The sequence below is a fragment of the Bufo bufo genome, chromosome 2, assembly GCF_905171765.1.
Source record: "Bufo bufo chromosome 2, aBufBuf1.1, whole genome shotgun sequence".
Classification (NCBI taxonomy): domain Eukaryota; kingdom Metazoa; phylum Chordata; class Amphibia; order Anura; family Bufonidae; genus Bufo; species Bufo bufo.
In genome coordinates this window covers 579,772,844-579,798,619 of record NC_053390.1, presented here as the reverse complement: position 1 = coordinate 579,798,619, position 25,776 = coordinate 579,772,844, and the positions used below count along the sequence as shown (strand labels likewise).

The 25,776-nt window shown below is 46.6% G+C and overlaps 1 protein-coding gene across 2 annotated transcripts in view; it reads left to right on the top strand.

The window, feature by feature from the left end:
- MANBA (mannosidase beta) overlaps nt 1-25,776 on the top strand; it is a 187,631-nt gene that overhangs the window by 137,979 nt on the left and 23,876 nt on the right. For both annotated transcript variants that reach the window (XM_040418222.1, XM_040418221.1), the window contains exon 15: nt 20,976-21,118. In XM_040418222.1, the coding sequence (XP_040274156.1) occupies nt 20,976-21,118 (143 nt within the window). The remainder of the gene's footprint in view (nt 1-20,975; nt 21,119-25,776) is intronic.

Genomic DNA, 25,776 nt, shown 5'->3' with positions numbered 1-25,776 from the left:
ACCTGTCCTGCTTTTTATACCTGCTGCAGGCTGGGGCTCCATTGTGTTCCACTTTAGTTGCCCCCCCCCCCCCCCCCGGGCGCGTACTTCTGTACCATCGCCGGTCACCCAGTCCCCACAGACTGCATCCGCAGTGGCTTGCCGGCATTCCCACGGTTCCCGTGTTGAGTCTGCCGAAGGGGTGAGCCTGCGGCGCCCGAAGACATCAGATGGTGAGTATAGTGAGTATATTCCCCTGTCCCTGTGTCCCTGCCCCAGGGTTAGGTTCCCTCCTGTGGCCAGAGGGGTGGGATCCACCTTAGCTGGGGGTCCTGGGAAGCTTCCATCTTCCTCCACCTTTCTCTTACCACTTGGTTGTTTTTTTCTCTCCTCCCTGGCCACACAGTCTTCTCCCCGGCCTTCCCCGCTACTTTAGTCCCCGGCTTTTGCAGGGACTAGGCCTCATCTTCCATGGCCCGTTCCCGGCTCCCAGGTGCTCTGTTTGCCCTGTTCCGCCCACCCCCAGGCGTCGCTCCTCCTCACCTAGTTTTGAGGGTCCGGAGGCCCCTCGGTCGGCCGCGATTCGCCCCGCCCCCTCGCTCCATTCCCGGCCGCCTCATAAATCGAGGCCCCGGCTTTTGGGCCTGCTAGGCCACGATCTTCCCGGCCCCTCCTCCTTGCTTCCCAGGCTTTTCTGACCCCGCCCGGCCCTCGGGAGGGGCTATCTCCTTCACCCTTTACTGGTCTAACGTGGGTTATCTATCCAGTGGATAGATCCTCAGTTTAAAAGAACTGCAGAACCCCTTTAAGTCATTGTCCTATGTACTGTGTGAAGGCAGCTAAAGCTGTACATAGGGATCACTCAGGTCGTTCCCCCCCCCCCTCCTCAATTGCTTCATTTCTCCTGCAGCTCTCCTGACCACCTCTATAGCTGCTGCAGCACCTCTTTGGGGAACATTGCATCCGGGTCCAGATATGACAGCCTCTGCTGGCTGATCTATGAGGGTCGCCTCTCCTCGGATCGCATGTGTTTTCACGTGCGTCCGCTGTCTGCGAAGGCTGCCATGCGGTCGGCCTGTCCCTGCTTGTGTGCAGTACCTCTTCCCAGACCCCATTGTGTCCCCTGACCAAATCCTTTTGTGTAGGTCCCTCCTGAATGGTCTCCCTCTTTGTCAAAGCCATGGGAACCTTGTCCGACTCTCCCAATCTCTGGCGGAGTCGCTGGACCGCTACCTATCCAATTGCGGCCACCTATGCCCTCCCAGGGTCCTCCCTGCAGATGAGGCACGCTTAGATACCGGTCCGGCAAGGGGTAGCTCACAGTACAACCTCGGGTGGTCTCAACAGGGTTCCACCCCTCCTCGGCATCCTCGGGTCCTCCCCAGGACAGGCCTGAGGCTGGTTACGAATCCTTTCCTGTTACCCCATCCGTTGCCTCTGGGGACACCTCTGCACCGATTCCCTCGGAACAGAGCATCAGGCGGTTTTCCTCCATACAGAAGCCCTCTGGGAGGTCAAGACTAACGTGCACGGAGAAACCTCTCCTACCCAGGGTTGGTATCCACTTTAGTGGATTTTCGGATGGCGCTCCCCTGACTGCACAGGTATTCAACCGCACAGGTAAGGCAGCCGTCCCCGTGTTTAGCATACTGAGCCACCTACTTGGTGTCTCTGGTACGTACGCCTTCTCCTTAACAGGGGGGGTACCTGCACCACTGCCATAGGCTGTACCTGACAAACCTTCCTGGTTCCCCTATACCAGGGGCTATGCTCTACACATTTGAGAGTGTTTCCACCGGGTCCCCATCCTTGTGCTGGTGTTCGCCACTCTACCTCATTACAGGGGGTCCCTGTTCTAGGCAAGCTGATAGCTTAGGCAAGCGCCTCCTGTAGGTTGGTAAGGAAAAGCAATTATATCTGGCTGTTTCCATCCGCCTTGCTCCTTTTCATAGGTAGAGTACCTACACCTACTCCAGATGCTGAAGCCATTAGTCCTGGCTGGCTGTATGGTGTTCCATGCGGCACTATTTCTCCCTTCTGGGCGAGATATACAGGCCGCCTTCAATTGCCGTGGCAATTGCCCCTGTCTGTTCCCAGCCACTTTGCTCCTTTCATAGGTAGAGTACCTACACCATCACCTGATGCTGTAGCCAATACCTCCGGCTGGCGCTATGGTGTTCCATGCGGCACTATTTCTCCCTTCGGGGCAGGATATACAGGCCGCCTTCAATTGCCTTAGCAATTGCACCTGTCTGTTCCCAGCCTTTTTTGCTCCCTTTCATAGGTATAGTACAAACACCATCTCCAGATGCCGTAGCCAATACCCCTGGCGGGCTCTATTGTGTTCCATGCGGCAACATTTCTCCCTACGGGCGAGATATAGAGGCCACTTTCAATTGCCGTAGAATTGCCTCTGTCTGGTTCTAGTCGGCACCAAGCTGCCACCTTGGTCCCTTCATAGGTAGAGTACCTGCACCATCTCCGGATGCTGTAGCTGTTGCTCCTGTCTGGCCTTATGGTGTACCATGTGGCATTTTCTCTCCCTTACCGGACGAGATATTGAGGCCTCCTCCAATTGCCGTGGTCATTGCACCTACCTCATCATAGTGTGCACCAAACAGCCATCTTACTCCCTTCATAGGTAGAGTTCCTGCACCGTCTCTGATGCTGCAGCCGTTACACCTGTCTGGCTCTATGGTGTACTATGCGGCCCTGTTTCCCTTTTTTTCAGGAGAAATAGAGGGCCTCCTTCAGTTGCCATTTCACCTACCTGATTGTGGTGTGCACCTGTCTTGTTCTTTGTGGTACCGTGCGGCCCTATTTTCCCCTTCCCGGGCGGAATATAGGTACCATTGCTAACGCGGTAGCTGTTGCACCTCTCTGGTTCTAGGGTGCACCATGTGGCCACATTGCTCCGGTCTTAACTGTAGTACCTCTACCATCTCCAGATGCTGTACCCATTACACCTGTCTGGTCGTATCTCTGCACTACGCAGCCGTATTTCTACTTTACAGGTTGAGTACCTGTACCCTCCAAATGCTGTCGCATTCCCTGATGCTGTGGCTATGTTTCCACTCTCCTTAGACATGCAGCCACTTTCCCTATATTTTAGGCGTGTGTTTGTATTACTCAAAGTGCTGGGCCCTATGGTGCAATCTGTGGCCCATACAGTTTCTGTATTACTGGGTGCTTTCTGCCCCCGGGTTCTAATCTGTGCTGCGGATGTTGGTTCCACCCTTTTGGTTCTTCCATACATCTCCACTCCGTTACTGTCGTGCTCAATGGTCTCCTTGTACTTCTCAGGGCACTGTCTACAACAGGCCATCCTGGTTCTGCATGTGCATGGTTACCATATCTGGCAGGGGTGGGCTAGCCCAACCCCCACCTTGTCGGTCTAGTGCTACTTCTTGTAGCTCCAGTATATGGCTGATCTGTTCTGATCTGGCGGGTGGTCCACATACAACCACGCTCCCTACTCCATGGCCAGGTGGTTTGTTGGCCTTTGTGCTAGGGTTGCTCTTGCCATCTCTATAAGGTACTACGGTATGCTGTGCTCCACGTTACCCCATGTTATAGAGGAGTACTCGCGTTGTTTCCTATTACAGAGCGGCCCATTCCTGGTGGAGTACAGGGATCTCCACTGGATCTTCTACCTTGTTGAGGCACGTAGCTGGTGAGCATCGGCCGCTGCAGCAGTTTTCGGTCATCGCTGGATGTCCTCCGCCACATGGAATCCTTCTGGGGTCATCGGCATTTATCGTCCCTGGACCCGTCAGGGACAGGACCACTGGGCGCCACACACCTGTCTGGTAGGTAATTTTTCAGCCGATTGCTCTGGCATCGGACAGGGTCCCGTAGTTCCTTCTGGGTCCAGGTGTTCTCGGTATTCCCTTATATTCTCTGCTTAGTTGTACTACATGACAGAGGGGCAGTCCCCTTGGACCTTGCCGTCGTCTGCATCTGTCAGGTACTTTCTCCCCCCTGGGAGTTTTCATTATGCCGGTCGCAGCTGGTTTCTACATTTCTGTGTAGTCTCACCCGGTTTTTTCATGGCGACTTCTGCATTCCTTATGCATATGGATGTCTGTCTATTTCGTGGTACATCCCGGGCTGCTGTACTTGCCCTCTCTGGGACAATGTATACAGTTTGCTAGTCACTATTGTTGGAATGGCTAGTTGTCCATGGCCAATGTCCCTTCCCCTATGGTAGTTTCATTTCTCCTTTCCTGTATATTCTGGCTTGCGTTGTCTTCTGGTGGTTCAGCTCCTGGTTCCTTGTGAGCCCATTCCGGGTACTCCTTTCTGGAGTCCCTGTCCCCGTTCATTTGACCACTCAGGTTCTGCATGACAATCGTTTTTTTGGGGGGGGTCGGCGCCTGGGTTGATTGTTCCCTTTATGGGTTCCAATAGCCTTGTGGTCCTCTTGGGATTCGTGTCTCTTTTCCCATCCTCCCACGTCAAGTACCTGGTATTGAGTGGTTTAGCGCTACGGTTTGCAATTCCGCCGTATGGTCTCCTTCGGGAGGGACCTCCTCCTGTTGTAGAACCTTTCCTCCTTAGGCTGTTTGGAGTACTCTCCTTCTACTTCCATGTCTTTCAGTCCAGTGTGTCCTGCTGAGATTTCCTGGGCCTGTATCTGGTTCCTTTTTTCCCTGATGCTTCACATGCCCAGAGTTCCCTCTGGTCTTATGCTTCACAGTGATATCTTGTTTTCAGAGGCTCGAGCCTCGTCTCCTGTTTTTGGGACGCAGGTCTTACTCTCTTTTCCTGGCTTTTATCTACAACCCCCTCCTTCTCCAAGGGTTGGCGGTTTCCTCTAGCAGCCTTGGGTTTTCGCCTTTTAAATAGGACGCTTAACTTCATCACCTGGCCTTGCGGTGAGGGGAGACCTGCTCCCTTCACATGTGAGCCTTGCTATGGCTTCCCTCACTTGTTTGGCTTCCAGTACTTCCTTGTTTCCTTTCTCCCCTGGCCTGTCAGGGGTTGGCCACAGGTTTTTTCGCTCTTTGGGTCTGAGACAATTTAGAGCGTTAGGTAGTTCCAACACACGGTGCTGTCCTAATTTTTTTCTCCAGCCCTTGGCTGAGCTCGGTGTTCCCTTTTTGCCGCCTTCTTGCATTTGGGATTTTCTTCCAGGCATTTTTCCTGGGGTGCTGACAGTCTTCACTGATTCTTCCTTGAGGTTTCTTCCTTGTTATGGAACCTCTTGCCCATTCTGTGTTTTTTCCTGTTGGGTCACATGGTTCTCCTGCACCTGTATACCCAACCGGTGGCATGGCTGTTCTTTTCCCACCCTAGGGGACTGCTTTTGGACGTCCTATGGTGCTGTGTACCCCAATGCCATGCACGAGAAAATTGGATTTTTTGTACTCACCATAAAATCCTTTTCTCGTAGTAGGCATTGGGGGACACAGATCCCACCCTATGTTTTTACTTCCGATTTTCCGAGCTGGACTCTTGATCTTTCCCGGTACGGGAGTTGTTGCATCCTTGCTTTTTTTTCTCTCTCCTACTGCTTTTGCTACAAACTGAATAGCCTTGTGCCTGTGGAGAGGGTATAGCCCACCTGGGAGGAGCCAACACTTTGTGTCTAGTGCCTCCTAGTGGTAGTTGGACATATACCCATGGTGCTGTGTCCCCCAATGCCTACTACGAGAAAAGGATTTTGCGGTGAGTACAAAAAATCCAATTTACTTTACATTCCCCATATGTCTACTTCATGTTTGGATTATTTTGGGAATTATATTTTATTTTTTGGGGATGGTACAAGTCTTAGAAGTTTAGAAGCAAATCTTGAAATTTTTTCAGAAATTTTAAAAAACCCAATTTTTAGGGACCAGTTCAGGTCTGAAGTCACTTTGCAAGGCTTACATAATAGAAACCACCCAAAAATGACCCCATTCTATAAACTACACCCCTCAAGGTATTAAAAACTGATTTTACAAACTTTGTTAACCCTTTAGGTGTTCCACAAGAATTAATGGAAAATAAAGATACAATTTCAAAATTTCAATTTTTTTCCAGTTACAAAGCAAGGGTTAACAGCCAAACCAAACTCAATAGTTATGGCCCTGATTCTGTAGTTTACAGAAACACCCCATATGTGGTCGTAAACCGCTGTACTCGCACACGGCAGTGCGCAGAAGGAAAGGAATGCCATACGGTTTTTGAAAGGCAGGTTTTGCTGGACTGTTTTTTTTGACACCATGTCCCATTTGAAGCCCCCCTGATGCACCCCTAGAGTAGAGATTCCATAAAAGTGACCCCATCTAAGAAACTACACCCCTCAAGGTATTCAAAACTGATTTTACAAACGTCGTTAACCCTTTAGGTGTTCCACAAGAATTATTGGAAAATAGAGATACAATTTCAAATTTTTGGCAGATTTTCCATTTTAATAATTTTTTTCCAGTTACAAAGCAAGGGTTAACAGCCAAACCAAACTCAATATTTATGGCCCTGATTCTGTAGTTTACAGAAACACCCCATATGTGGTCGTAAACCGCTGTATGGGCACACGGCAGGGCGCAGAAGGAAAGGAATGCCATACGGTTTTTGGAAGGCAGGTTTTGCTGGACTGGTTTTTTTGACACCATGTCCCATTTGAAGCCCCCCTGATGCACCCCTAGAGTAGAAACTCCCAAAAAGTGACCCCATTTTAGAAACTATGGGATAGGGTGGCAGTATTGCTGGTACTAGTTTAGGGTACATATGATTTTTGGTTGCTCTATATTACACTTTTTGTGAGGCAAGGTAAGAAATAGCTGTTTTGGCACCGTTTTTATTTACAACATTCGTCTGACAGGTTAGATCATGTGATATTTTTATAGACCAGGTTGTCACGGACGCTGCGATACCTAATATGTATACTTTTTTTTTATTTATGTAAGTTTTACACAATGATTTCATTTTTGAAGCAAAAAAAATCATGTTTTAGTGTTTCCATAGTCTGAGAGACATAATTTTTTTCAGTTTTTGGGCGATTACCTTGGGTAGGGTATGATTTTTGCGGGATGAGATGACTGTTTTATTGGCACTATTTTGGGGTGCGTGTGACTTTTTGATCGCTTGCGATTACACTTTTTATTTTTTACGGTGTTCATCAGAGGGGTTAGGTCATGTGATATTTTTATAGAGCCGGTCGATACGGACGCGGCGATACCTAATATGTATACTTTTTTTTATTTATGTAAGTTTTACACAATAATATCATTTTTTAAACAAAAAAAAATAATCATGTTTTAGGCCTTTTTCACACGGGCGTTGCGGGAAAAGGTGTGATTTTTCCGCGCGAGTGCAAAACATTGTATTGCGTTTTTGCACTCGCGTGAGAAAAATGGCGCATGTTTGGTACCCAAATCCGAACTTCTTCACAGAAGTTCGGGCTTGGGATCGGTGTTCTGTAGATTGTATTATTTTCCCTTATAACATGGTTATAAGGGAAAATAATAGCATCCTGAATACAGAATGCATAGTAAAATAGGGCTGGAGGGGTTAAAAAAATAAAAATAAATAATTTAACTCACCTTAATCCACTTGCTTTTTTAAAACAAAAAAAAAAGATGTTTTAGTGAGGTGTTAGGTCATGTGATATGTTTATAGAGCCGGTCGATACGGACACGGCGATACCTAATATGTATACTCCCCCCCCCCCCCCCCCCCCCTATTTTTTACCAATTGTTTTTAGCTTTATATACTTTGTATAAAAAAATGGGAAAAGTTGTCTTTTGCCAAGATATTTCTCTCACCCAGCATGGGTATATGTAAAATGACACCCCAAAACACATTGCCCAACTTCTCCTGAGTACGGAGATACCACATGTGTGACACTTTTTTGCAGCCTAGGTGGGCAAAGGGGCCCACATTCCAAAGAGCACCTTTCGGATTTCACCGGCCATTTTTTACAGATTTTGATTTCAAACTACTTGCCACACATTTGGGCCCCTAGAATGCCAGGGCAGTATAACTACCCCACAAGTGACCCCATTTTGGAAAGAAGACACCCTAAGGTATTCGCTGATGGGCATAGTGAGTTCATAGAAGTTTTTATTTTTTGTCACAAGTTAGTGGAAAATGATGATTTTTTATTTATTTATTTTTCTTACAAAGTCTCATATTCCACTAACTTGTGACAAAAAATAAAAACTTCCATGAACTCACTATGCCCATTAGCGAATACCTTGGGGTGTCTTCTTTCCAAAATGGGGTCATTTGTGGAGTAGTTATACTGCCCTGGCATTCTAGGGGCCCAAATGTGTGGTAAGTAGTTTGAAATCAAAATCTGTAAAAAATGGCCGGTGAAAGGTGCTCTTTGGAATGTGGCCCCCTTTGCCCACCTAGGCTGCAAAAAAGTGTCACACATCTGGTATCTCCGTAATCAGGAGATGTTGGGCAATGTGTTTTTCGGTGTCATTTTACATATACCCATGCTGGGTGAGAGAAATATCTCGGCAAAAGACAACTTTTCCCATTTTTTTATACAAAGTTGGCAGTTGACCAAGATATTTATCTCACCCAGCATGGGTATATGTAAAATGACACCCCAAAACACATTCCCCAACTTCTCCTGAGTACGGCGATACCACATGTGTGACACTTTTTTGCAGCCTAGATGCGCAAAGGTGCCCAAATTCCTTTTAGGAGGGCATTTTTAGACATTTGGATCCCAGACTTCTTCTCGCGCTTTAGGGCCCCTGAAAAGCCAGGGCAGTATAAATACCCCACATGTGACCCCATTTTGGAAAGAAGACACCCCAAGGTATTCAATGAGGGGCATGGTGAGTTCATAGAAAAAAAAAATAATTGGCAGTTAGCGGAAATTGATTTTTGGGGGTTTTTTCTCACAAAGTCTCCCTTTCCGCTAACTTGAGACAAAAATTTCAATCTTTCATGGACTCAATATGCCCCTCAGCGAATACCTTGGGGTGTCTTCTTTCCAAAATGGTGTTATTTGTGGGGTGTTTGTACTGCCCTGGCATTTGAGGGTCTCCGCAGTCATTACATGTATGGCCAGCATTAGGAGTTTCTGCTATTCTCCTTATATTGAGCATACGGGTAATGAGATTTTTTTTTCCGTTCAGCCTCTGGGCTGAAAGAAAAAAATGAACGGCACAGATTTCTTCATTCGCATCGATCAATGTGGATGAAAAAATCTCTGCCAAAAAAAAAAAGAGGGGAAAGGCGTCTGCCAGGACATAGGAGCTCCGCCCAACATCCATACCCACTTAGGCTACTTTCACACTAGCGTTCGGGTGTCCGCTCGTGCGCACCGTTTGAAGGGGCTCACGAGCGGCCCCGAACGCATCCGTCTGGCCCCAATGCATTCTCAGTGGAGGCGGATCCACTGAGAATGCATCCGCCTGCCAGCGTTCAGCCTCCGCTCCGCTCAGTGAGCGGACACCTGAACGCTGCTTGCAGGCGTGCGGAGGCGAGCGGATCCGTCCAGACTTACAATGTAAGTCAATGGGGGCGGATCCGCTTGAAGATGACACCATATGGCTCAATCTTCAAGCGGATCCGTTCCCCATTGACTTACAATGTAAAGTCTGAACGGATCCGCTCAGACAACTTTCACACTTAGAAAATTTTTATGCAGACACATCCGTTCTGAACGGATGCGAACGTCTGCATTATCGGAGCCGATCCGTCTGATGAAACATCAGACGGATCCGCTCCGAACGCTAGTGTGAAAGTAGCCTAAGCTCGTATGCCCTGGCAAACCAGATTTATCCATTCACATCAATCGATTTTTTATTTTTTTTATATATATATATACAAAGTGTTTGCCAAAGCATATGAACACCGCCACCTCCTCAGCTCATATGCCTCGGCAAACGTATCTTTTACTGCAGAGGAGAAATCTCGTCTTGCAGCGCCGCATACACCGACTTGTGTGTAATCTGACAGCAGCGCAATGCTTCTGTCAGAATGCACATCAGTGCTGCAGCTAGTCGATCGGTTGGTCCACCTGGAAGGTAAAAAAAAAAAAAAAAGAAAAAACCAGGCCGCAACGCAATAAATTTTATTAACTTTATAATAACTTTGGAACAGAACATATAAACTTTTTGAACTGAAGTTAACTTTTTTGCTTACTGGTGTTTTTTTTTTTTTTTTTTACCTTTTATAGGACAAACCTCTCCTACCCCATGGGACAATGTGCAAAGCGCAAATCGCCCAAAGATGTGGCGAAGTACATTATGCACTTTATCCTAGGTGAAAGGAGAGGTTTGCAGCAGCTGTGAGTAAAAGGGCCCTAATAGCCCTGTGTGCCTGCCCTGTGAGATGCAATCCCTATGCTAAGTGTACCTGTGTGTGGTACTTCCGGAAACACTCTCCAAAGCATAGGGCAGGGTGGTCAGGACAGTCAGGACAGAAATAGCGGGTGTCACGCCTTATTCCACTCCTGCTACAGACACGACATCTTTTTCGGGGTGACGGTTGGGTTGAGGTACCAGGAACGACACTGGGGAAATGTCGCTCGTGTAGACGGCTAACTACACTGGTTGATGGGGCCACGGAACCTTCTGGATACAGGAGGTTCTCGATGATCTCTTCCTGAAATTTGAGGAAGGATCCCGTTCTCCCAGCCTTACTGTAGAGAACAAAACTATTATATGCAGCCAATTGAATTAAATATACAGACACCTTCTTATACCAGCGTCTGGTGCGTCAGGAAACTAAATATGTAGACAACATCTGATCATTGAAGTCCACCCCTCCCATGAGCAAATTATAGTCGTGGACACAGAGGGGCTTTTCAATGACACGGGTTGCTCGCTCAATTTGTATTGTGTCTGCGTGAATGGAGGAGAGCATGTAAACGTCACGCTTGTCTCTCCATTTTAGCGCGAGCAGTTCTTCGTTACACAAGGCAGCCCTCTGCCCCCTTGCAAGACGGGTGGTAACGAGCCATTGGGGGAAGCCCACGCGACTAGTTCGCACGGTGCCACAGCAGCCAATCTGTTCTAGGAACAAATGCCTGAAGAGGGCCACACTTGTGTAGAAATTGTCCACATAAAGATGGTACCCCTTGCCAAATAAGGGTGACACCAAGTCCCAGACTGTCTTCCCACTGCTCCCCAGGTAGTCAGGGCAACCGACCGGCTCCAGGGTCTGATCTTTTTCCTCATAGATCCGAAATTTGTGGGTATAGCCTGTGGCCCTTTCACAGAGCTTACACAATTTGACCCCATACCGGGCGCGCTTGCTTGGGATGTATTGTTTGAAGCAAGGCACCCGGTAAAATTTATTAGGGACTCGTCTACGCAGATGTTTTGCTCGGGGGTATACAAATCTGCAAATTTCTGGTTGAAGTGGTCTATGAGGGGCCGAATTTTGTGGAGCCGGTCAAAAGCAGGGTGGCCTCTGGGACGGGAGGTGGTGTTGTCGCTAAAGTGCAGGAAACGCAGGATGGCCTCAAATCGTGCCCTGGACATAGCAGCAGAGAACATGGGCATGTGATGAATCGGGTTCGTGGACCAATATGACCGCAATTCATGCTTTTTGGTTAGACTCATGTTGAGGAGAAGGCCCAGAAAAATTTTAATTTCAGAAACTTGGACTGGTTTCCACCGGAAAGGCTGGGCATAATAGCTTCCCGGGTTGGCGGATATAAATTGTGTGGCATACCGGTTTGTCTCTGCCACGACTAAGTCCAAGAGCTCCGCAGTCAAGAACAGCTCAAAAAATCCCAGGGCCGAACCGATCTGAGCTGTCTCAACCCGAACTCCAGACTGGGCGGTGAAAGGGGGAACTACAGGTGCGGCTGAAGTTGGTGACTGCCAATCAGGATTTGCCAGCACCTCAGGGACTCTAGGGGCTCTACGGGCCTGTCTGTGTGGTGGCTGCGACGGGGTAACTACTGCACGTGCCACCGTACCAGCTTCAACTGCCCTTCTGGTGCTCGCCACTTCACCATGTTGTACGGCAGTGCTGGTACTAGGTCCAGGGAGGGCTGCGCTGCTGGTGTATGCCTCACCACGTGATCCGACAGCGCCAGCCCCACTCTGCTGCTCTTGAAGCGGATCCTGCGCAACCTGTGGTCTAGCGACACGGGGCCGGGTACGTCTGGTTCTATCAGGGACCTCCACCTCCTCGTCCGAACTTTGGGTCAGAGTGCCACTGCTTTCTACAGGTTCATATTCTGACCCGCTAGATTCGTCAGATGAGGGTTCCCATTCCTCATCCGACTGGGTCAGAATCCTGTAGGCCTCTTCAGAAGAATACCCCCTGTTTGACATTTGGACTACTAAATTTAGGGGTATTCCCTGAGACTACCCAAGAAAAAAAGCAAGCCTGTCTTACAAAGGGGAGGCAAGCGAAGTACCGGAGGCCGCTGCGGTTGATAAAAAATATCAAAACAGATTTTTTTATCGCCGCAGCGCTTGAAAAGTGATTGTGCAGTGATCAAAAATTATATTTTTTGTCACTGGGGCGGGTGTGGGTGAACGCACGTGTGGGCGACCGATCAGGCCTGATCGGGCAAACACTGCGTTTTGGGTGGAGGGCGAGCTAAGGTGACACTAATACAATTATAGATCTGTCTGTGATCAGTTTTGATCACTTACAGATACTATAAAAGTACAAATGCTGATTAGCGATACGCTAATCAGCGAATCAGTGACTGCGGTGGGCTGGGCGCTAACTGACGCTAAACTACCTAACCAAGGGGCCGAAACTATCCTAAAACCTAAAAGTCAATACCAGTGGAAAAAAAAAGTGACAGTTTACACTGATCACTTTTTTCCTTTCACTAGGTGATTGACAGGGGTGATCAAGGGGTTAATTCGGGTGATGGGGGGTGATCTGGGGCTAAGTGTACTGTTTGTGGGTACTCACTGTGATGTCTGCTCCTCTGCTGGAACCAACCGACGAAAAGGACCAGCAGAGGAGCAGACAAGCCATTTAACACATCATATTTACTAATATGATGTGTTATCTGGCTTTTGATTCTTTTTTTGAAAATCGCCAGCCTGCCAGCCAATGATCGTTGCTTGCAGGCTGGTGACGAACTTGTCCTCTAACTTTTGCCGGCCCGCGATGCACATGCGCGGGCCGACTTTGAGCGAAATCTCGCGTCTCGCGAGATGACGCATATATGCGTGACTCTGCACAGCGCTGCCGCCTCCGGAACGCGATCCTGCGTTAGGCGGTCCGGAGGCGGTTAAAGACACCTGTCCACCCCACAGTCAGTCAGATGCCAACTACTACCATGGGCAAGACTAAAGAGCTGTCAAAAGACTCCAGAGACAAAATTGTGGACCTCCACAAGGCTGGAAAGGGCTACGGGGCAATTGCCAAGCAGCTTGGTGAAAATAGATTAACTGTTGGAGCAATTGTTAGAAAATGGAAGAGGCTAAAGATGACTGTCAGTCTTCCTCGGACTGGGGCTCCATGCAAGATCTCACCTCGTGAGGTATCACTGATGATAAGAAAGGTGAGGAATCAGCCCAGAACTACAAGGGAGGAGCTGGTCAATGACATGAAGAGAACTGGGACCACGTTTTCAAAGGTCACTGTCGGTAGAACACTACGCCAAACTTTTTGATTTTGAGACCCAACAATATGAGTTATAAAAGATTTTTCAATACAAACTCCACTACTAACCCAACTCTATCTAATGCCCTGCCTATCCCTCCCCACACGATCCAGGCAACTCGTATCCCGCCCACAGAGGCGCAAATGTGCCCCGGACTAATATAACTTGTATAGATACAGTGCCCGGTAACCCATAGCGACTGGTACATATAGTGGGAGGAAATAATAGTTAAATAAATAACAAGAAAAAGCCCCACACGCTGAATACATAAACCCCCCCCCCAAATAGCAGGCTGATTCGGCTTGTCAGAGATTAAATCATGCAGGCGGAGACAGGCATAGCCGCAGTAAATGCAGGTAACTTGTTGGAGTAAATGTTTTAACATAAAAGTCAGATGCAATAGATGCAGCAGCAGTCTTTTTACAAAGGTCCCCGTCCAGCAGCCAGAAAAGGCCCCCCCAAATATAATCTTTCCACCCGAACCACTGAGTTGTCCGCAGGCCCAACTAAATGCCCCCCTAGCACCAAATGCTTTACAGGGGGTAAGTCCGGACAGAGGTGTACACCAGGGCGTCTATCAATCACAGGAGATCATTGGGGGCCGCAGAGAGGGACCAGTACCTCAAGCTCCTTGACATCAGCCACCAACGTCCACGGGATGCTTCACCGCTAGTACAGCCAGAGTTCACAATTCTGGGCTGATGACCACCGACCTCCACGGCAGGCTTCACAGCAGGTTCACCCGGAGTTCACACATTGCAGCAGGTCATCAGGTCATCGCGACACTGCACGGTCTCTAAACGCACTCCACTCATGCCTCAGGAGGGAGAAGGAAGGAAGCGCCCTGCATCAGCCGACACCGAGGGCACGGATCTGCTTCTCCTATCACGGGCTAAAGGTAAGTACCCGCGGCGCACCTGCCCCAGCAGCAAGAACCACGCTCCGGCGTCTCAGGGAGCATGCCGGTACCCAGTCGAACCCCTCTAAAAGCAGCAGGCGGCAGGGCTCGGCTACACACGGCTGGGCTGGAATCGGCGTTCCTCCACAGTTCACATCACAGCCGGAGGCAGGGAGAGAGGACGGCAGGAGGAGGAGCACGGCACACCTACGTCATGCTGCTACTGACGCCAAACTTTTTGATCTAAACTTCCCTCGTCGTGTTTGGAGGAAAAAGAAGGATGAGTTGCATCCCAAGAACACCATCCCTACTGTGAAGCATGGGGTGGTAACATCATGCTTTGGGGGTGCTTTTCTGTGAAGGGGACAGGACGACTTCACTGTATTAAGGAGAGGATGAATGGGGCCATACATTGAAAGATTTTGAGCAACAACCTCCTTCCCTCAATCAGAGCATTGAAGACGGGTCGTGGCTGGGTCTTCCAACATGACAACGACCCGAAGCACACAGCCAGGATAACCAAGGAGTGGCTCTGTAAGAAGCATATCAAGGTTCTGGAGTGGCCTAACCATTCTCCAGACCTAAATCCAATATAACATCTTTGGAGGGAGCTGAAACTCTGTGTTGCTCAGTGACCGCCCCGAAACCTGACAGATATAGAGGAGATCTGTGTGGAGGAGTGGGCCAAAATCCCTGTTGCAGTGTGTGCAAACCTGGTCAAGAACTACAGGAAACGTTTGACCTCTGTAATTGCAAACAAAGGCTTCTGTACCAAATATTAACACTGATCTTCTCAGGTGTTCAAATACTTATGTTCAGCAGTGCAAGACAAATTCTTTAAAAATCATACAATGTGATTTCCTTTTTATTTTTTTATTTTTTATTCTGTCTCTCAGAGTGGGAATGCACCTACAATGTGAATTTCAGACCCCTCCATGATTTCTAAGTGGGAGAACTTGCAAAATTGCAGGGTGTTCAAATACTTCTGTTCCTCACTGTATAACACAAAAAAAAAACTTGTGCAATGAATAACCCTGTTCTTGGTTAGAACTTGGTTAGTCATTAGACTCTGTGGCCCTTCATTCCAGAATTCTGACTTGATGAGGCTTTTGAAACGTTTTGCATTTTTATACCACTCCAGTTTTGAAATGTGGGTGGGGAAGTGGGCATGGCTAGCTATGTTAATGAGTTCAACACCAGATTTATCAGATTTATAAGTCAGTCTCACTTCAGTATGAAAACTGGAGTAGCTTTTCTAGACAAAAGTGTCATCTGGATAGGTCATCAGTATCTGATCGTAATGGGTCCTACACTTGGAACCCCCGTCAATCAGCTGTTTGAGAAAGCACTGGTGCTCCTGTGAGCGCCACGGCCTTCTCCCTACTCACCAAGCACAGCGACGTACATTGAATAGCAGCTGTGTTTGGTATCGCAGCTCAGTGCCATTCACTTCAATGGGGCTGAGCTGCACCTAGGTCATGTGACTAATGACAGTGGCGTACATACAGGGGTCGCAGTTGCGACCGGGCCGGCACTCCAGGGGGCCCGGCCGCCTGTAGACCCCTGGCCCCGCCCTGCAGTAGTGCTGTGCCTGCCTGTATAACCCGGGCGGCCGACCCGGGGCCCGCCGCCCAGTGTTGCGTTTCTGCGCTGCAGTGCCAGGCCAGCCCTACCCTCCTTGAGTCTCTTCCCCCTGATTCTCTTCCCCGTGCGGGTGCGGCGTTGCGGCATGCCTCATCATTTCCTATTGGGCGGCCGCACCGGACATGACGTTTCCCTAGGCTGCGCAGGCGCACAACAACGCAGAAACGCAGCAGGGAGAAGGCGCCGGAAAAGCCTTCGGGAGAGCGCGAAGAAGCCGGTGCCGGTCCGGAAGTAAAAAAAAAAAAGATCTTCTTAATTGCTCACCACATTTATGGTGAGTGAGTTCAGAGTAGGGGCTGAGAGGGGCTGGCTTTATAACTAGCTCTGCTATATTTCTGTAGCCTGCAACCTCTGACTGCCCAGTTGGGCTGAAACTACTACACCCAACATGTTCTGGCAGTAATAGTAAATGGATATTGGTGCAATTCTGAGATACTAGTCTATATAATAAATAATGTATTATATAGACTAGTAGCTCAGAATTGCACCAATATCCATTTACTATTACTGCCAGAACATGTTGGATGTAGTAGTTTCAGCCCAACTGGGCAGTCAGAGGTTGCAGGCTACAGAAATATAGCAGAGTTAGGCTACTTTCACACCTGCGTTAGGTGCGGATCCGTCTGCTATCTGCACAGACTGATCCGCACCTATAATGCAAATGCTTGTATTCGTTCAGAACGGATCCGTTTTCGGCCGCTTGTGAGAACCCTGAAACGGATCTCACAGGCGGACCCAGAAACGCCAGTGTGAAAGTAGCCTTAGGCTACTTTCACACTGGCGTTTCTGGGTCCGCTTGTGAGAATAGATATGGATCCGTGGATCCGTTCAGAATGCATCAGTTTGCCTCTGCTCAGCCTCCATTCCGCTCTGGAGGCGGACACCAAAACGCAGCTTGCAGCGTTTTGGTGTCCGCCTGGCGATGCGGAGCCAAACGGATCCGTCCTGACAATGTAAGTCAATGGGGACGGATCCGTTTTCACTGACACAATATGGTGCAATTGAAAACGGATCCGCCTCCCATTGACTTTTAGTGTATGTCAAAACGGATCCGTTTCTATTATCTTTTTTTTTTTTTTTTCGTGGTAATGCAAACGGATCCGTTCAGAACGGATACAAGCGTTTGCATTATAGGTGCGGATCCGTCTGTGCAGATACCAGACGGATCCGCACCTAACGCAGGTGTGAAAGTAGCCTTAGTTATAAAGCCATTGATAGGCCAATGAAGTATTTTACCATATGAAGGCAATAGAAATGCATGACAAAACCAGCTCTGCTACATAATTTTTTTCATTCTGCGTGCTTCTAATGACATATAATGTACATACCTCCCAACTCTTGCCCTTGGCGAATCGCGCAGAGGTAGAGCTTGGCAGGACAGCAGGATTGCCATCCAAAATCTGCCTGTCCTGCACAAAGTGGTACTGTTGGGAGGCATGTTGGGTGAATGGTAGGCGGTTTGGGGGTGGAGGGAGGTTGGGGGGGGGGGTTTGGCGACGGGGAGGGGGGCCCCATGGTTCAGTTTTGCATCGGGGCCCCATGAATTGTGTGTACGCCACTGACTAATGAACATGTTGTGACTCGGTCTAGGGAAAGCTGCAAAAAGGCTGCAGCGCTATTGCGAATGCCTGTAACCTTCTCAAACAGCAGATTGGCGGGGGTTCTAGGTGACAGACCCCCACCGATCTGGATAGGTCATCAGTTTAGAAGCCTCAACCCCTTATCAAACAACATGTGACATTTGAGAAATGTGGCATAAAGTACACCAACACAGACTCAAGCGAAACTGACTTGAGAGATTTCCCTCATTATGAATTCTTTCCCTTTGCTTTTACATCACTAATGCAGGGTCAGGCGTTTGATGTGCCTGTGCTTGCTTGTGTCCATAGTGATACATACAATGACTTCATGTAGCTGTGGCTGTGATGATGTTTGCTGCAGTGAATTTTGGTGGGAAGTGTATTATAAGAAAAATTAAAGAAAGAAGAGTGTTTTGTGGATGGTATTGAGCTTGGGGGCCAAGACAATATGATGTCTGTTCATGATCCAATGAGTTATAACTGTTCACAAAAACTAATAAAGAGTAACTAAACCTTTATCCAAACTTTTAATATGTGTTCCCTAATGCCCTAACAAAACTAACTCTAATACACTTTATTATTGCATTTTCTATTTTTACTACTCTTTCTCATACCTAAAGCGCACCATTCGCTTAAAACTCTGTTTTCTGTGCACCGCTGAGCTGTCAGCAATGTACGGAGTACATTTTCTCAAAGGGCAGCAGCAGCGCTGTGAGTACCGGCAGGAGAGCACATTGCTGCTTCTGCCTGTACTCCCTGGACTATTACTAAGGGCTCATGCACACGAACGTATGCCCTCCGAGACATACGGTCCGTGAGCGGGCCATATGTCCTGGAGCGGCATACATCGTGCGCACGGGAGCATACAGCATAATAGGTTACTATGATGCTGTGCGCATCGGGCTGCCCACGGGACTATTGTCCCACACTCATATGATATTATGAGTGCGGGACAATAGCCCTGCGGGCGGCCAGATGCACACAGCATCATAGTAACCTATGATGCTGTGCGCACGATGTTTGCCGCTCCGGGACATATGGCCCGCTCACGGACCGTACAGTCAGATCCATAAATATTGGGAAATCGACACAATTCTAACATTTTTGGCTCTATACACCACCACAATGGATTTGAAATGAAACGAACAAGATGTGCTTTAACTGCAGACTGTCAGCTTTAAGTTGAGGGTATTTACATCCAAATCAAGTGAACGGTGTAGGAATTACAACAGTTTGCATATGTGCCTCCCACTTGTTAAGGAACCAAAAGTAATGGGACAGAATAATCATAAATCAAACTTTCACTTTTTAATACTTGGTTGCATATCCTTTGCAGTCAATTACAGCCTGAAGTCTGGAACACATAGACATCACCAGAGGCTGGGTTTCATTCCTGGTGATGCTCTGCCAGGCCTCTACTGCATCTTCAGTTCCTGCTTGTTGTTGGGGCATTTTCCCTTCAGTTTTGTCTTCAGCAAGTGAAATGCTTGCTCAATCGGATTCAGGTCAGGTGATTGACTTGGCCATTGCATAACATTCCACTTCTTTCCCTTAAAAAAACTCTTTGGTTGCTTTTGCAGTATGCTTTGGGACATTGTCCATCTGCACTGTGAAGCGCCGTCCAATGAGTTCTAAAGCATTTGGCTGAATATGAGCAGATAATATTGCCCGAAACACTTCAGAATTCATCCGGCTGCTTTTGTCAGCAGTCACATCATCAATAAATACAATAGAACCAGTTCTATTGGCAGCCATACATGCCCACGCCATGACACTACCACCACCATGCTTCACTGATGAGGTGGTATGCTTAGGATCATGAGCAGTTCCTTTCCTTCGCCATACTCTTCTCTTCCCATCACTCTGGTACAAGTTCATCTTGGTCTCATCTGTCCATAGGATGTTGTTCTAGAACTGTGAAGGCTTTTTTAGATGTCGTTTGGAAAACTCTAATCTGGCCTTCCTGTTTTTGAGGCTCACCAATTGTTTACATCTTGTGGTGAACCCTCTGTATTCACTCTGGTGAAGTATTCTCTTGATTGTTGACTTTGACACACATACACCTACATCCTGGAGAGTGTTCTTGATCTGGCCAACTGTTGTAAAGGGTGTTTTCTTCACCAGGCAAAGAATTCTTCGATCATCCACCACAGTTGTTTTCTGTGGTCTTCTGGGTCTTTTGGTGTTGCTGAGCTCATCGGTGTGTTCCTTCTTTTTAAGAATGTTCCAAACAGTTGTTTTGGCCACGTCTAATGTTTTTGCTATCTCTCTGATGGGTTTGTTTTGTTTTTTCAGCCTAATGATGGCTTGCTTCACTGATAATGACAGCTCTTTGGATCTCATCTTGAGAGTTGACAGCAACAGATTCCAAATGCAAATAGCACACTTGAAATTAACTCTGGACCTTTTATCTGCTCATTGTAAATGGGATAATGAGGGAATAACACACACCTGGCCATGGAACAGCAGAGAAGCCACTTGTCCCATTACTTTTAATCCCTGAACAAGTAGGAGGCACCTATGCAACCTGTTGTAATTCCTACACCGTTCACCTGATTTAGATGTAAATACCCTCAAATTAAAGCTGACAGTCTGCAGTTAAAGCACATCTTGTTCGTTTCATTTCAAATCCATTGTGGTGGTGTAAAGAGCCAAAAATGTTAGAATTGTGTCGATGTCCCGATATTTATGGACCTGACTGTATGTCTCGGAGGGCATACGGTCGTGTACATGAACCCTTACTCTTGCAGCTGCCCATTGAGAAAATGTACTCCGTACGCCGCTAACAGCTCAGCGGTGTACAGAGAACAGAGTTTTAAGCGCACCAGTGAATGGTAGGAAAAAGAGTAGTAAAAATATAAAATTTATTAATAAAGTATATTAGTTAGTTTTAACATATTAAAAGTTTAGATAAAGGTTTAGTTGCTCTTTTAAATGAAGTATAACTTTGCTACATCTGTATGAACAACATAGGACCATATGTGTCAAAATAATCCAATTTACACAAGAAGCCTCAATTCTTTTATCCTTGATGTTATTGTTTTATTAATATAGCATTTTTATTGTTTTCCCAAGCAACAATTCCTCACAAAAGCTCTGATGTTCCTGAAAATAAGCCCTTTTTTTGTGAACAGTCCTATGTTATTGTATGGAAAGGGACCATATTTGATAATTTTATGTTATCTCTTGGTATATATGTACTTCTGAAACTTAGATGTTGTATGACCTCTACAGGTCTGGTGATTTTATATGATCTCATGACTTCTTTAAATGTAAAACTCATATCTGTGACCAAATGCTGGATCCAGACTTCACATGTTCGTTCATTGTTTTATAGAATATGGAGGCAAGTGGAAAATGCTTCATTATTACGCCAAAGATTTCTTTGCTCCTGTCGCGGCAAGCGCTTTTGAAGACCAAAATACCTTAAACATTTATGGAGTATCTGATCTGCTGAATGAATGTTCTTTCAAGCTGGCAGTAAGTTTATGTGTAAAAAAAAAAAAAAATCTGAAGGCTCTTTTATGAGCTGTACATTTTTTTTTTGCTCAACTTCCAGTATTTTATTGTTCAATGATAGCAAATTCTTAGGCAGTTGATAAAATATTTGACTGACTTTTATAATTATCTTACATCATAAAATCTAATATGTTCTTATCTATCAGAAATGTGAACCTAAAGAAAGATAGTTCCAAATTGCACGTTTTAAAAATTTACTCTAATGCGTACCTGTTGTTTTAGATAGGTTTTTCCAACTACTGTATTCCATTTTTCATCAGTTTTCCCATCTTCAGCCTCCATCTCTAATTGTCAGTTTTCCCTGGGCTAGTGACTGGAGACTAGATGCCATGATATCTTCCATTCACGGCAATATGTACTTCACTGCAACGTAATGCCACATACACCAGCCGAGCAGTAACCAGGGTCAGACCAGTTGACCTTTTTCCAGTTTTGTTGAGCCATTAGCCATTACAACACATGATCAGTATTATCAACTTGAATCAGTATAGTCCACTTTCATCTTGTTTTTATCCACAGAATTAAAGCTATACTTGCGTCAAAAAGGGTTATTTGTTTAAAGGGGTTGTCTGGTTTATATTTTTGAATTTATTTGTTTATACAGGCAGTCATATTTTCTGATATACAAATATTTGAAATTCTGCACATATACCTTTCTTATACCAGTGCAGTGGGCCTCTGTCAAAAATAATATAGTATAGTGAGCAGATAAAAGCTGAATTGCGAGATTTTTTTCATAATAAACGGCCCCTGTGTTGGAGATGCCAGTATAATATGGATCGCTCACAAGGCATTTATGCAGGGGTTATTTTTAAAATAAGGTGCTATAGAACTAAAATGTAGGCGGGCAAAGATAGATGAGTTACTAAAACAGATTCAAACGATCGAGGTACAGAATAAAATTTTGCTGTCAGTGACTAAAGCACAACAGTTAAAGGACCTTAGAGACAAAGTACAAAATATATTAACTTACCAACACGACCTTACATTGCGTAGGGCGAAACTTGATTACTATATGAATGACAATAAGACAGGGGCCACTTTGGCGCGTAAACTGAAAGGTCTTAGAACTAGATTGTGTATATTATTATTTATTATTATTAAAGCACCATTCATTCCATGGGGCTGTACATATTATAAGGGGTATACATACATAATACAGACAATTGCACTAAGCACGAACAAGACTAGTTACAGACTGGTACAGAAGGAAAGAGTGCCCTGCCCATGAGGGCTTAAATTCTACATGGTATGGAGGAAGGACACAGTAGGTGAGGGTAAAGCTGGTCATGACTGTATAGCAGAAGGGTCACTGGTTGTAGGCTTGTCTGAAGAGGTGAGTTTTCAGGGTTCTTTTGAAGGATTCCACTGTAGGTGAGAGTCTGATATGTTGGGGTAGAGAGTTCCAGAGTATGGGGGATGCACGGGAGAAATCTTGGAGGCGGTTGTGGGAAGAGGTGATAAGAGGAGAGGAAAGAAGGACGTCTTGTGAGGATCCAAGATTACGTGTGGGGAAGTAATCGGGAAAGTAGCTCAGAGATGTATGGAGGGGACAGGTTGTGGACGGCTTTATACGTATTTGTTAGAATTTTGAACTGAATTCGCTGGGCAATGGGGAGCCAGTGAAGGGATTGGCAGAGGGGATAGGTGGATTATTCGGGCAGAAGAGTTAAGGGTTTATTGGAGGGGTGTGAGTGTGCTAGATGGAAGGCCACAGAGGAACATGTTGCAGTAGTCTATGCTGGAGATAATGAGGGCATGTACAAGCATTTTTGCAGACTCATTGTTGAGGAATGCGCGGATGCAGAAGATATTTTTGAGTTGGAGGTGGCAGGTGGTGTAAAGGGCTTGGATGTGCGGTCTGAAGGAGAGGGCAGAATCCAAGGTCATTGTGTGCAGCCATTGATCGTGATAGATAGGTCTGTTGGGGGGGTTGAGTGGGATGGGGAAAAGATGATAAATTCTGTTTTATCCATGTTAAAGGGAACCTGTCACCGGGATTTTGTGTATAGAGCTGAGGACATGGGTTGCTAGATGGCCGCTAGCACATCCACAATACCCAGTCCCCATAGCTCTCTGTGCTTTTATTGTGTAAAAAAAACGATTTGATACATATGCAAATTAACATAAAGGAGTCATATCTTACTTGTGTGACCAGAGAAGAGTCATATTTTCAAGCTCTGACTCATCTCAGGTTCATTTGCATATATATCAAATCGTTTTTTTTACACAATAAAAGCACACAGAGCTATGGGGACTGGGTATTGCGGATGTGCTAGTGGCCATCTAGCTACCCATGTCCTCATCTCTATACCCAAAATCCCGGTGACAGGTTCCCTTTAGGTTTAAAAAAATGAGAGGAGAAGATTGAGGCTATGGAAGATAGGCATTGTGGTAGATTTGTGTGTTGTCAGCATAAAAGTGATACTGAAAGCCATGGGACTCTATGAGCTGTCCCAGGCCGAGGGTGTAGATAGTGAAGAGCAGGGGTCCTAGGACAGAGCCTTGTGGGACACCAACAGAGAGGGAATGAGACGAGGAGGTGGTATGAGTGTGGGAGACGCTAAATGTCCGGTCTGTGAGTTGGGATGTGATCCAGGAGAGGGCCAGGTCGGTGATGCCAAGAGATGAGAGAGTTTGTAACAGAAGGGAGTGGTCGACGGTGGAAAGGCATAAGACAGGTCAAGGAGGAGGACAGAGTAATGTTTTTTGGTTTTGGCTGTTAGCAGGTCGTTGGTGACTTTGGTAAGTGCAGTTTCAGTTAAGTGGTGGGGTCAGAAGCCAGATTGTAGCCGATCAAAGAGAGAGCAGGAGGAGAGTTTGGAGGACAGTTGAGAATGGACATGTTGTTCAAGTAGCTTTGAAGCATATGGAAGAAGTGATATGGGGCAATAACTGGACAAAGAAGATTGGTCAAGTGAAGGCTTTTTGAGGATGGGTGTAATGGTAGCATGTTTAAAACCAGAGGGGAAAACACCAGAGGTTAGTGATAGGTTGAAGAGATGAGTTAGGGCTAGGATAAACACTGTGGTGAGGTTGGGGATGAGGTGGGATGGTATTGGGTCAAGTGCGCAGGTGGTGAGATGTGATCTGGAGAGTAGGGTGGAAAGTATTTCTTCTGTAATGGTGGAGAAGCTGATTCTGGAAGAGGACTGAGCAGTTGTGTAGACCAGTGTTTCCCAACCAGTGTGCCTCCAGCTGTTGCAAAACTACAACTCCCAGCATGCCCGGACAGCCTTTGGCTGTGCGGGCATGCTGGGAGTTGTAGTTTTGCAACAGCTGGAGGCACACTGGTTGGGAAACACTGGTGTAGAGGGTCTGTGGGGACTGTGCACTGAAGCTTTCTCTGACGTAGACTATCTTTTTTGTTTAAAGTATGTAGCAAAGTCCTCAGCTGAGATGAGAGGTGAGGATAGGGGCGCTGAAAGTGTTAAAAAGATGTTTAGGGTTGTGGGACAGGAAACATATGAGAGATGAGAAGTAGGCCTGTTTTACATCAGTGAGTGAGGATTTGAAAATGAGGAGGGATTGCTTGTATGTGGTGAAGTGATGCTAAGAATAGGATTTCTTCCATCGCCGCTCTGCGGCCCTGGAAGCTTGTCTGAGTTTTTTGGTCAAGCTGGTGTGCCAGGGTTGTCTGTTGATTTTTCATGTTTTGTGTGTGATGGGGGCAGCAGAGTCCAGAGCTGTACTTATTGTGGTGTTATACAGAGTGGTGGCAGCATCTGCATTCTTGAGGGAACAAATGGTAGAGAGTGGCAGAAGAGTGTCAGAAAGCAAGCAAAAGTCAAGATGTTTAAGGTTCCTGCGAAGGGTGTGCAATTGTGTGGACCGAGGGAGCAGCAGAAGAGATCATTAAAGAGAAGGTGAGCAGGTTGTGGTCAGATAGTGGGAGAGGTGAATTAGAAAGGTTAGTTTCAATCAGTTTCTATGAGGAGGTAAGTTCTAGACTTGACAGCGGCGAATCAATGGATGTCGTATATCTGGACTTCTCCAAAGCATTTGACAGTGTACCACATAAAAGGTTAGTATATAAAATCAGAATGCTTGGACTGGGAGAAAACGTCTGTATGTTGGTAAGTAACTGGCTCAATGATGGAAAACAGAGCGTGGTTATTAACTGTACACACTCAGATTGGGTCACTGTCACTAGTGGGGTACCTCAGGGGTCAGTATTGGGCCCTATTCTCTTCAATATATTTATTAATGATCTCGTAGAAGGCTTGCATAGTAAAGTATAAATTTTCTCAGATGACACTAAACTGTGTAAAGTAATTTACACTGAAGAGGACAATATACTACTACAGAGGGATCTGGATAGATTGGATGCTTGGGCAGATAAGTGGCAGATGAGGCTTAACACTGACAAATGTAAAGTTTTGCACATGTGAAGGAATAATGCAAGTCACCCGTACATACTAAATGATAAAACACTCGGTAACACTTACATGGAAAAGGATCTAGCAATTTTAATAAACGGCAAACTAAGCTGCAAAAACCAGTGTCAGGCAGCTGCTGCCAAGGCCAATAAGATAATGGGTTGCATCAGAAGGGGCATAGATGCCCGTGATAAGAACATAGTCCTACCACTTTACAAATCGCTAGTCAGACCACACATG